The sequence below is a fragment of the Megalobrama amblycephala genome, linkage group LG3, assembly GCF_018812025.1.
Source record: "Megalobrama amblycephala isolate DHTTF-2021 linkage group LG3, ASM1881202v1, whole genome shotgun sequence".
Lineage (NCBI taxonomy): Eukaryota > Metazoa > Chordata > Actinopteri > Cypriniformes > Xenocyprididae > Megalobrama > Megalobrama amblycephala.
Window position 1 is genome coordinate 22,288,823 of NC_063046.1, and position 12,844 is coordinate 22,301,666.

At 37.1% G+C, this 12,844-nt stretch overlaps 1 protein-coding gene across 3 annotated transcripts in view; it reads left to right on the top strand.

Annotated features, from left to right (window-relative positions):
- The window catches only part of LOC125264852, a 43,487-nt gene that overhangs the window by 8,010 nt on the left and 22,633 nt on the right, over nucleotides 1-12,844 (top strand). For 2 of the 3 annotated variants that reach the window (XM_048184645.1, XM_048184644.1), the window contains exons 5-17: nucleotides 1,382-1,498; nucleotides 1,706-1,825; nucleotides 1,973-2,089; nucleotides 2,619-2,735; nucleotides 2,889-2,999; nucleotides 3,154-3,270; nucleotides 4,540-4,656; nucleotides 5,716-6,157; nucleotides 6,845-6,910; nucleotides 7,057-7,135; nucleotides 7,523-7,615; nucleotides 8,028-10,037; nucleotides 10,150-10,306. In XM_048184645.1, coding sequence (XP_048040602.1) covers nucleotides 1,382-1,498; nucleotides 1,706-1,825; nucleotides 1,973-2,089; nucleotides 2,619-2,735; nucleotides 2,889-2,999; nucleotides 3,154-3,270; nucleotides 4,540-4,656; nucleotides 5,716-6,157; nucleotides 6,845-6,910; nucleotides 7,057-7,135; nucleotides 7,523-7,615; nucleotides 8,028-10,037; nucleotides 10,150-10,306 — 3,663 coding nt within the window. The remainder of the gene's footprint in view (nucleotides 1-1,381; nucleotides 1,499-1,705; nucleotides 1,826-1,972; nucleotides 2,090-2,618; nucleotides 2,736-2,888; nucleotides 3,000-3,153; nucleotides 3,271-4,539; nucleotides 4,657-5,715; nucleotides 6,158-6,844; nucleotides 6,911-7,056; nucleotides 7,136-7,522; nucleotides 7,616-8,027; nucleotides 10,038-10,149; nucleotides 10,307-12,844) is intronic. The other variant, XM_048184643.1, reaches the window with a different exon arrangement.

The window sequence follows — 12,844 nt, forward strand, 5'->3', positions numbered from 1 at the left end:
TCGCCTAGCTCCAGGGAGCGGGAGCGCTGGCGGTGTTGTTCAGGACTCCGGCCGACCCGCTGGATGATGGCCGCCTTCATTATTTTTCCGTCGAAGACCAGGAGATTCTGCACCGGAAGCTGCTGTGCCACTACCTGGGACTCCCTGGAGAGCAGTGGGACCAGGCGCATCGGCCACTGGTCCCGCGGCCACCCATAGACTTCTGCCGACTTCTCAAAAAGATCAAGGAACGCCTCCGGGTCGTCCTCAGGCCCCATCTTGTTGAGTGGGATATGGGCGGGCACAGCTCATTGGACCATGGCTTCCGGCCGAACCTCCCGGTCCATCCAGCTCCGGAACCTCTCATGGTCTTCATGCTGAGCTTGGAGGACGGCCTGGAACCACCTTTCCTGGTCTTGTCGCAGGTCCAGCAGGGCCTGGTGTTGATCATGTTGCATGACTGCGAGGGATGTAATCATCTCCGCAAATGGTGCATCGGAGGACGCTGGCATGGCGGCGGCATCCATCTTTCCTCCCGGGTTTCAGCACCAGTGTAACAAAGTTCATACTGTAGGTGGAAAGATGACAGGGTCGGCTTTGACTACTGGCTGCTTTTATTCAATTCAAAATAAGAGGTGTGCAGACAGTCACAAAACAGTCAAAAATCAACATCAAGTCACTCCAAATAAACACAACAGAAATCCAGGAGTGTGGCAGCCAGTAGTCATTCTCTCTCTCTCTCGCTCCTGCTTCTCCTGACGTTTTATACTCTCTCCACGCCAATTACTGAAACAAGAGACAGGTGTTTGTTATTTGCGCTTAATCCACTCACTCACCGTGCCTCCTGCCTCTCTCTCCCGCTGCAGACTTCGCTGAACCACGCCTCCCTTGCCACACCCATATTATAGTGGCATTCATTATAAACAATATACAATCATGGCAAAATTAATTTATTTCAAGCAAAACTGAAACGGCATTGTGCTCACATACCTCTCTAATTCAGCAAGAATCCAAACGTATTTATGATTTAACATTTATCCGATAAACTTTTGTTCATTATGTAATCAAAGCGTTGTACTTCACTCTTGTTCCAGTATCCACAGATAGACCTGAGACCTGATGTGAGATTTGATCACAGCCACCACTCATGTCATATTGATAAATGCCAAGTTTTGCGTGGAAACGACTGTACATCCAGTTTTGTGTTGTACGTTTGTTTTATAAATGAGGCCCATTGTGCTTATTGTATAATACAGAAAACAATTTATTAGCTACAAAACTGCTTGTTTGGCATTGCATATCTCTTGTGAATTGTTAAACTGGTTTTGTTTCTTCTTCTGTTTTCTTGTCTGTTAGAAGTAATGATTAATAATAATATCACATTGTTCTCCATGTACTAAAGGGCGAGACCATATGAAGCACCATCTCCAGCACTCTCACTCCTGTCTGTAAAGAGTGAACAGTCAATGGATAGACCCATTGCATTCAACAGTGCAGCACAACATTACATGGGAGAGAAGTATGAGAATTTAAATCTGTCAGGAGGTTGAAGATATTGTGCTTATTGTATAATAAAGAAAACAATTTTTTAGCTACAAAACTGCTTGTTTGGCATTGGATATTTCTTGTGAATTTTTAAACCGGTTTTGTTTCTCCTTCTGCTTTCTAGGCTGTTAGAATCTGTAATGATTAATAATAATCTCTCATTGTTCTCCATGTACCAAAGGGCGAGACCAGATGAGGCTCCATCTCCAGCACACTCACTCCTGTCTGCAAAGAGTGATCAGTCAATGGATCAGCCAGTTGCTTTCAGCAATAAAACACCTAGTTACGTTGGGTATGAAAAGTATGTGGATTTACTCTTTTAAATGGTCTGTTTGTTGATTGATAAAGAACAAACAAACAATTTATTAGACATACAACTGTCCTTTTGTTGCTTTTGTTGTATGTCTCTTACACTGTTAAACTTAAATTTTCTGTCTCCTCCTGACAGTCCAAGACCAGCTGATGCACAATCTCCTGCAACTTCATACATCTCTTTAAAAAGCAACCAATCAATGGATCGACCGATTGCATTCAAACACAGAAGTCAGCCTTACAGCGTTATACGGTATGAGAAGTTGCATTCTTTGATCAGCTTGTATTGTGGTTACAATGTCAAAAGTAGTCGGTCCCAATACCAGTAAAATTTCATTATACTCTACCAATTTTGATTTTGAAAAAAAATATATATATATTGTAACACACTTTTTTTTTAACTATTTAACCGATTTATTTAATTCTTTGAAAATAAAGACTTACAAAATTATTTTTTAGCAGATTCACTCTAATAATTACATTTTCTTGTCACTCCTGAAATTACATGTATCCTAAGCAACGTGAAAAATATATATATATTTTTTTTTTCAAAATGTTAGTGTGATATAAGCAAAAATGTGAGCAAAGAGCATTCCTTCTATAATCACTGAAGCTGTCAATTCACAGAGTTGTTCTATCAGTACTGAAGAAAGACCGGCATCATTGCGGTTTTACATTTTCAGTATCGACTGAATTTCCGGTACTTATGACAACTCTGTGAATATGTGTGTGCATTCGAGGTCCTATTAACAAATCAAACAACTATGCTTGAACTCTCACAGTCTGAGACCAGATGAAGCTCCATCTCCATCACCCTCACTCCTGTCTGTAAAGAGTGATCAGTCAATGGATAGACCAATTGCATTCAACAGTGGAGCGCAAAGTTACATGAAAGAGAAGTATGAGAACTTACTCTGTCAGTCCATGCCTGAAATATATTTTTGTATATATATAAATATATGTTTTCTGATTCTGAGTAAGACTGTGGTCATTTTATGTGTTTTGTATGTCATTGTGATAGTTGTTTTATAACCTCATTTAAACTCTCACAGTCTGAGACCAGATGAGACACCATCTCCAGCACTCTCACACCTTTCTATGAAAAGTGATCAGTCAATGGATCGGCCAATTGCGTTCAGCAATGAAACACCTAGTTACATTCGGTATGCAATGTATGATAATTTGCTCTGTTTTAAATGGTATGCTTTTTGCAAGATATAGAAAGAGAGAAGAAAAAAAACAATTTATTAGATATACAACTATCTTGTTGTATGTCTCTTTTACATTATTAAACTTAAATTTTCTGTCTTCTGACAGTCCAAGACCAGCTGAGGCACCATCTCCTGCAACTTCATACTTCTCTTTAAAAAGCAACCAATCATTGGATCGACCGATTGCATTCAAAGACAGAAGTCAGCCTTACAGTGTTAAACGGTATGAGGATTTGCATTCTTTGATCAGCTTGTAGTGTGGTTACAATGCCAAAACTTCAGTAGTCGGTCCCAATACCTGTAAAATGTCATGATTCTCTACCAATTTTAATTTTGAAAAAATAGTGTAACACTCCTTTTAAAGGAACACTCCACTTTTTTGAAAATAGGCTCATTTTCCAACTCCCCTAGAGTTAAACAGTTGAGTTTTACCGTTTTTGAATCCATTCAGCCGATCTCCGGGTCTGGCGGTACCACATTTAGCATAGCTTAGCATAGTTCATTGAATCTGATTAGACCGTTAGCATCTCGCTCAAAAATGACCAAAGAGTTTTGATATTTTTCCTATTGAAAACTTGACTCTTCTGTAGTTTCATTGTGTACTAAGACCGACGGAAAATGAAAAGTTGTGATTTTCTAGGCCAATATGGTTAGGAACTATACTCTCATTCCAGCGTAATAATCAAGGAACTTAGATGCCGTACCATGGGTGCAGCAGGTGCAATAATATTACACAGCGCCTGTGACCCCCTGCTTGCACAGGGAGCGTGCCTTGCAACCATGGAGACATTTGTGAGAGGCGCTGCGTAATATCATTGTGCCTGTGACCAAAACTCTTTGGTCATTTTTGAGTGAGATGCTAACGGTCTAATCAGATTCAATGAACTATGCTAAGCTATGCTAAAAGTGGTACCGCCAGACTGGAGATCAACTAAATGGATTCGAAAACGGTAAAACTCAACTGTTTAACTCCAGGGGAGTTGGAAAATGAGCCTATTTTCAAAAAAAGTGGAGTGTTCCTTCAACTATTTAACTGTTTTAATTAACTATTTGAAAATAAAGAGCATTCTTTTTAAAATCACTGAAGCTGTCAATTCACAGAGTTGTACTGTCATTACTGAAGAAAGACCGGCATCATTACACTTTTACATTTTCAGTATCGACTTTGTACTGAAGTACCAGTACTTATGACATCACTGTGAGCTTGTGTGTGCATTAGAGGTCTTATTAACAAATCAAACAACTTTGCTTTAACTCTCACAGTCTGAGAAAAGATGAGGCACCATCTCCATCACCCTCACTCCTGTCTGTAAAGAGTGATCAGTCAATGGATAGACGGATTGTGTTCAACAGTGGAGCGCAAAGTTACATGAAAGAGAATGAGAACTTTCTCTGTTAGGGGACTAAAGTCAGCTTGCTTACTGTACTGTGCTTGTTTGTATAGCATATCTCTTGTGCATTCTTAAACCTATTTTGTCTCTCCTCCTGAAAGTTTAAAGCCAGATGAAGCTACATCTCCAGCACCTTCCCTCACATCTCTTAAAAGTGAGCATTCAATGGACCGACCGATTGGATTCAGACAGGAAGCACAGAATTACAGGGACAGAAGGTATGAGATTGTATGCTTGCTGAGTATTTAAAAAAAGTTAGTAATGTTGAATTTATACATCAGAAATTCATAAAAATTTCATAAAAATGAAATTTCATATTTCATAAAAAAACAATTACTGCACGTTTTTGTCAAAGACATCAAAACAGATGATTCGCTGCTCTGAATAAGCTCTATACGGAGTACAAAGCACTGTGACTCCATGTTGCTTTCTGCACACAGGATGCACATATACTGTATGCTGTTTGTGCCACTTTGAATTGGAACCTTTAATATTATTGGAGTTTTTCACACTGAATGATTATTAAAAGCCTGTCTTGTCTGTCATATCTATCATATCTTGTTACCCCATTAAAAAGCTGTGCAATACATTTAAATGTCTCATAATTTTATATTATTTATTTTCTTATATATAATATGTTATATTTATATATGAATATAAACAATTTATATTAGATTTAAATTTGTATATAAATCTTATAAATTGTTTAGATGTATATATAAATCAAATATAAACCATTTTTCATAAATGTATTTTACAAGAATACAAATAGTGATTTGTCATTTGTTTTTTTATTACTTTACCAGATTTAGCATGTTCACTTTTATTTTTCCCCACAAAATTATGTATTTCACTAAATATTTAGATATTATAAAATTACTGTGCACAATTATTTTTTTCTAGAAGTACTTCTGCTGCTGAATTATCCGCTCACCTAGTTCATAATATATATTGTTGTGGATTGATTTGTTGTTTTTCTCTATGATGTAATGTGTATTTAGTGGATTGTGTTTAACACATGAAAGTTTGATCATCAGTTTCACACAGAGAGTTATAGATATTCTAATATCAATCATCGCTGGTATCAGAGCAGTCTTGGTATTGGCCAATACTCAGAATTTAGAATATTGGAATTGTATCTGCATTAACAATGTTGTTCTAAATTTTAGGCACTACACACTTTGAAAGTTTAGGCACAACAATCGCTTCTTGTTTTTACTTATTTTTTAATACTGTGTTTACAATCATTGCATTACAGTTGAAAGTAATAATCACAGATGTTCCCACAGCACACTTTCAGCCACTCTGCTGACAGAAGACCACTACAGATGCTCAGTTTGCACAGAGGTCTTTAAGGATCCAGTTTCCATGCCCTGTGGACACAGTTACTGCAAACACTGCATTGAGATCTACTGGAGCAAACCAACTCAAGCTAGAGGTTATGCTTGTCCGCAGTGCAGGAAGAGGTTCAGAGATCGTCCTGTGTTGAGTGTAAACGTTGCTTTGTCTAAACTGATCGAGGAACTCCAGAAGGCAGGATTTAGTCCTGCTCTTCCTGCTCACTGCTATGCTGGACCTGAAGATGTGCCCTGTGATGTCTGTGCTGAGATGAAGCTCAAAGCTGTTAAATCCTGTTTGACCTGCACTGCATCTTACTGTGAGACCCACGTCAGACAACACTACACAGTACCAGCACTGCAGAGACACAACCTGGTGGAGGTGATTGTAAAATTACATACAAATTTATGGCAGAATAAATAGCTGCAGGAGCTGCATATTTAAATTAAAAAATAATTGTGATTAGTTACAGTTCCTTGATTAACTAATTGTGAAACAAGCTAATTACTGCATTCTGTTTCAATCTCCTACATCAAATGTTTAAAAAAAAATTATATATATACATATATATATATATATATATATATATATATATATATATATATATATATATATATATATATGATTGTAACCAGTCACAGAAGTGGTTGTTGAGTGCATGAATGCAGTGACCAATAAGAGCATAATCTAACCACAGTCCATAAGACAAACAGTAAAGACAAAGCATTCCTAATAACTGAGGTTCAAAAAGAAGCCACATGATACTCTCTACAGGCTCTGAGAATTCAAAACACCAGAGTTTTGTTAAATGCAAGCTGGATGACTATGTGTGTCCATGCAGTGTTTTGCAATCTTGCAAATGTTATTGTATTAAATGGTATTGTAATCAGATATTTATTATGCAGTGCAGACAACTTTGTTGATTATAGCACTGAGAGTGGTTAAATACTTTTATTTTACAGGTGACCTTGGAGTTGTATTTTAGCTGTGTGTTTTAGTTTTAGTATAACTTGATTTGCTAAGTATGTTTTGTAAATTAGCTTAAACTACTGATGCTATTTTGTTTAGGCTATTATTTTAATACCTGACAGTAAGGACATCAAGGAGATCAAAGAGCTTCAAGTCATTGAAGAGGTAAATAAAGAAATGAGAAAGTTGAGTACAATATTTTCTGAACAGAGAGTGGTTAATTCAAAGAGATATATTCAGCAAAAATACAAACATATTACTATAGTTTTTTCTGACAATATTCAAATAACTTTTTTTTTTTTTTTGCTTAGATTTCAAGGGATGAACAAGCTGAATATTTTCATCCAACTAAGTGCTTCTACAGTGGGTTTTCCTGTAATGGTATGACTGGTAATCCTCTTACAAGCTTATTTACAGCAGGTCTTAGAAATATTATTTTAGCAGTAACTTGATTTAGATACCTTGACATTTGACTTCCCTTCAAATGATAAACAGAAATAGCTTATATTTGTACGTAATAAAAGCATTTGGATAAAAGCATTTTCTAATTAGTAAATGTAGCTAAATAGTATAATTTGAAATGAAATGTGTTAACAAATATCACAATCTTGGCTCGACTTCATTACTTCACCTCAGATTAATCATTTTTTACTGTTGTACTTTAATATTTATATATCATGGTTCAAAATATGTTTAATAATGTTTTTCAAGGGCTTTTCTAAAATAGCTGTCAACTAAATTTAATACTGTGTACATTTCCCCCAAAATTACTCACAGATTTGCCTATGGATGTAACTGAGATTGCGGCGATTGGACGTCCTTTGGATCTTGGAATGTTGTATGACTGTCGCAATGATTCGTTTACTTCAGGTCGGTCTAACCTTCTCATTTACTCTTCTCATTTTCTCTATTATCTGTTATTAATAGTGTAAGTATACTATTTTACAACAGAGATATAGTTTTAAAAGCTCAAATGTAGTAAGTACGTTTATGTTATTTTCCCTTTTCCATCTTAAATTTTACAGTGCATCTTGAGTGGAAAAATGCTAATTTTGTCTTCTTGTAAAAGCTGCAGCTAATACTAATGTGTACTATTTAAATTTGCTAACTAAAAGTGCTGTGTTCTTTATTTATTTATTTATTTATTTTTTAACATTAAACTATTCCATACGGCCTCCTCTTAGGTTGATGTGATGTGAATTGTTATTTTATGTGTAGATGGACTGAAAACATTTTTAAATAAGTAAAATTGAAGTAGAATGTGCTGTGAATGTGTTTGCAGATGGTAATCTTTGGGATAAACACACTGTAACAAGAAACAGAGTATCTTGGCCCCAACTGAAAACACATCTAAAGGTTCTGGAAGATGACTCACTTCAGGAGAGATGCAAAGCATTTGAAATGTCACCTATGTTACGAGTAAGTGCTCTGTGTGGTCTTATGGAGCTACATGGAGCTGCAGCTTTTCTGAATCACCCAGAACAATCTCAACATCAGGACAGATTTACACTACACTATAAAACCACCACCAGACTGGACATGATCAGCCAAAGACTGTTACAGGAAGGAGCTCCTACCTCAGCCATTAATGCAACCACAGCTACACATGTGATCATCGCCGTGTTCTATGGAGCCCAAGCTTTCTTTGTTTTTGATAATGAGAGAATCAGCACAGAGAGAAATACAGAAATGGAAAATGTTATCAAGAAGCTTACCACCACTCTCAGTGCAAGAGATGTGTTCTCAAGCCTTAATGAAACTGAAAAGGCAAACAGCATTTTATATGACTGCAGTCTGTACATTGATGTGGGCGATTGGAAGAGTCCAGTGTCTTTTGATAAGGCGGTGGAGATCTACGGTTCTCTGCCAACACTGCTTGGATCCAAAGGAGAGAGAGCAGTTCCTCTGAAGGTCTGGCTGTATCCTCTGAAGAAACTGGACATGAGCTCTGTGAGTGCTGCTCTGAGTGGAGTCAGTGAAAACTTGATGCATCGAGCTGAGAACATTCTAGGACATCTGAGGAAACAGATCAGGATCTGTCAGGACATGATAACAGACTATGATAATCTGACTGTGATTACTCGGTTTCCTGCTTTGGAGGAAAAACTTCAGAACTTTTCAGAATTTCTACAAGAGTACATGACAGAGTTTCAGAGAAAAGCTGCTGAGATTATTGAATCCATAAATGTCAAGGAAGGTGACAGACAGAAGAGTTTTCAAGAACTTATCAGTTATTGTAATCATTCTCCATTCAATCCAGAGAACACACATCAATGGCTTGAGAAGAAAAAAACTGTTCTGGCGGTTTTAAATGAGTGCAGAGCAGTGAACATGACTATTGTGAAATCACAGGAGGAGCTTCAGCGTGTCATTAATGATCCTCAGATGAACAATGTATTCTGCTTCACTATTTCATCAATGGAGGCTGAAGATTATTTTCTCACAGATCTGAAGCAGCACATTAAATTAATGAAAAAGTGCAGATTGACCGTATATGATTGCATAAAGCCAGAAGATTCACTGCAGTCATTAAAGCCCGTTTGTGTCAGTCAGAAAGTACTTTCCGACCTAAAAGCATTCATTGCTGCAAAAGAGACAAATGAAGATCCAAAGCAAACCATATTCATTGCTGCATTTCTACCTGATGATAGTTTTCCAGAATACTCTGTGCAGTTTTACCATGCTGGGATGATCATGAGCAGAAATATGAAACTTCAGACAAAGCCAAATCTCACCCAAATCTCTCACATAAAACACTGTAGCGTGTCCCTAAAAATGAATAAAACACAAAACAGAAGCATTAAGGGGTATTTGGTGGAGTACAGAGCTCTGGATGATGATGGAATGACCAGCAACACTTGGAAACTGTTAATTTTGTATGCCAAATCTGTTGAGGAAACCTTCATTATTTCAGGACTTACATCAGGCAAACAATTTCAGCTGAGGTATTTAGTTATTGAGAAAGGCTGTATGAGTAACTTCAGCAAGATTATGAACTTTCATACAGTTCTTGCAGAAACTCCTGGACAACCCTTTGTGAATAAACTGATCAGAAACACTCTCAGAATTGTCTGGCTGAAGGCTGAAACTGATGAAGATTTTCCAGTTCTGCAGTATATGGTTGAGTATAAAGAAGCTGGATTGGAGGGCTGGTCATCAGTACTAACTCAAGGACCTCAGTGTGAATGTACTTTAACTGTACCTCACAGCACCTGCTATAGAGTCAGAGTCTCTGCTGTCTATGAGGATGTTACCAGCAAACCTAGTGTGGAAACACCAGTACCGGTGGATGGTGAGACATGTGATACTTTTAAAACAATATAGTTATCTACTTCTCTTTTTTTTTATTTAACCATATTTCTTGTTGCTGATTTTTCTTCATCTGATTCAATTGTCACCAATAGTCTGGTCTATAAACCTCTCAGTAAGAAAGAGCTCCATCCTCCTAGAAGTGCTGAAACTCCAAACAGAGAAGAAACCAGTAGAGCTGATAGACTGGACAGATGAAGAGAGTGAATTGAGGGGATTCCTCCAGTGTCTGCCCTACATCTCACAGCTCAGGTGAGATGAGTCTTAAGCCATGACACACCAAACCTACAACAAATAACTAGTGGAGATGAAAGCCGACTCTGATTTTGCCCTTGACACATGCGTCTGGGCTAAAATGTTGCACAAATGGCCAACTAACAGGTGCGGTATCAGGGTTCAGAGCCATTTAAGATTTATGAGAGTTATTATTTAGTGTTATAAGATTTAGAGTTATGAATAAAAATAAAAATAAATTATAGAATTCACATTTTCTAATTTTATTTGTCTTATCCTTTTATTTTAGTGAGTAGAATTAGTAAATTAGGGCTAAATCATTTTTTCATTTAAATAATTGATTTAAAAATGATTTATTTTAATTAATAAATAATTAATATTAAAGATGCTCTAAGCGATGTCACGTGTATTTAGGCCAAAACATTTTTTGTCACATACAGCAAACATCTCCTCACTATCCGCTAGCTGCCTGTCCCCTGAACACTCTGTAAAAAAAACACGGTCTCTGTTGTCGCCACAAGCTCCGAAAACGGCAACAAAAACAAACTGGTGCAGCCCGGACCATGAAACATAATAAACATGCTCCAGCCAATAACCGACAAGAATGATTTTAAATGTGCGTTCATGACTGTTTCAGGAAGCATGGAGGGGAGGGGGAGGAGGAGGAGGAGGAGGAGGAGGAGGAGGGAGGGTCTAGCTAGCCTCTGTTTTGTTTGACAACACTTCGAACGTCAACAGGAAGTTACTCCAGGATCGCTTAGAGCACCTTTAAGTAATACTAAATAATATTTTATACCCTTTATCCTTTAATAGCCTACTTAATAATTGTTTAATTCCTTAATTTAATTTAAATTACTAAAACAATGTCACATCTGCTGGTATAGGTGCTCCCCCAAGCGCAAATGTGAAACTCCGCCTAGATGGTCAGGAACCTTTTTTGACCAAAGAGACCATTTTTCATTTTTTTCATGTATTTTTCCAAAAGAGCCAAAGTAAAAATAATATAGTCTAATTTTATAAAAAAATAAAAAAAAACATGCTTTTTTTCAATAACGTTTTAATAATAGTAACTTTATTTGGTCCATATACAACTAAAATACACAAATTTGCAACAAACGATAAATAACAAGTTTCACCGTTTAGGCGCACAACCAAAATGGTGACTTAACATGTAAAGGTACCCACGGTACATGTATTTAGAAATGGCTCATTCTAAGGTAATAAAAACATAACGGTTCATTATGTAAGGTCTTTATACACCACTGAAAACATAGTTATATATATTATATTGTATTTCTGTCAATCACAAACAACGATGCTTTATAGTCGAATTGAACTCATTTCATAATGAACTTTACACAGTTATTGAACGGATATTTGAATCAACAGGGACTTCAACTGAACAATAACACTTTTCTTTTTAGAGCTCTGTTGAAGCATCAAACTCTTGTTTGCATCACTGAATCATTATGTTCTATCACTGTAAAGCTGCTTTGAAATCTATATTGTATAAAGCGCTATATAAATAAAGGTGACTTGATTTGACTTGATTGGAAACGTGCAGTAGGGATTATGTAGTGATTGTGTTTTCGGAAACAGCTAGTTTGTACTTTACAGTAACGTGTACTTATAAAAGTGTTACATGTATAATTATTCCCCGCCTCCAGTTCAATCCTGCTGCACTCTTCATGAAGATGAAACGTTACGTGGAGCGCATTGCATTGTGGGAAACAGTATTCTGTGCAGTGTCCTCAGATGTATACATAAGATTTCAGCAAATGTAGTATAGGTAATCCGGCAATTCCATGCATACAGAAAATTCTGTATGTGCACAGACGCTTAGTCTTTTTCACAAAGTGACACTGCCAAATTACCTGCCTGGCCCGCATAACACAGAATCACTAGTCGCTTCCGCGGATGCAAACTGGAATCATATTTACAACATTTTACCTATACATAGGGAGAGGGAAGGGAAGGAGGCCTTCGCAGGGGACAGTGTAGTTGACAGTTCAGGGCTGCGTTGTCGTCATGTCTAGGTGCAGGTCCTTCATCTCATCTGGATACGGCCTGGATCTGGCAGACTACGGTAAACCTCGGGATAAACAAAAAGCACAGTATACATACTAAGATGCTGTAGAAATAGTAAGAGTAGTATGATAGTATGCCATTTCAAACACAGCTGGAGTACACGCAGGTGCGCCTTGAGTGCACTAATTAGTTTGTCCACAAGGTTGCAACACTGTTTCCGGGCTGATGTTCATTCACAGTCACATCAACAACAAACTATCGGAGACCGCAACAACAATATAAATAATATCATGAATGAACAAGTTAGAAGTCTTTTAAAATCCTAAATCACCACCCTTGCAAACATTTAACATAGATGCACTGTAACACTAACTGTGTTAACCATGGTGTTTTGGCACAAATGTGGTATGTTCATGTTGAATACTATGATATTAATATAGTCATGTGTATTTTATTTTATTTAATTTATTAGTGGTGTAAGGGTATACAATTCATTTTTGTTATAGAACTATGTCAGTTTCTTTGAGT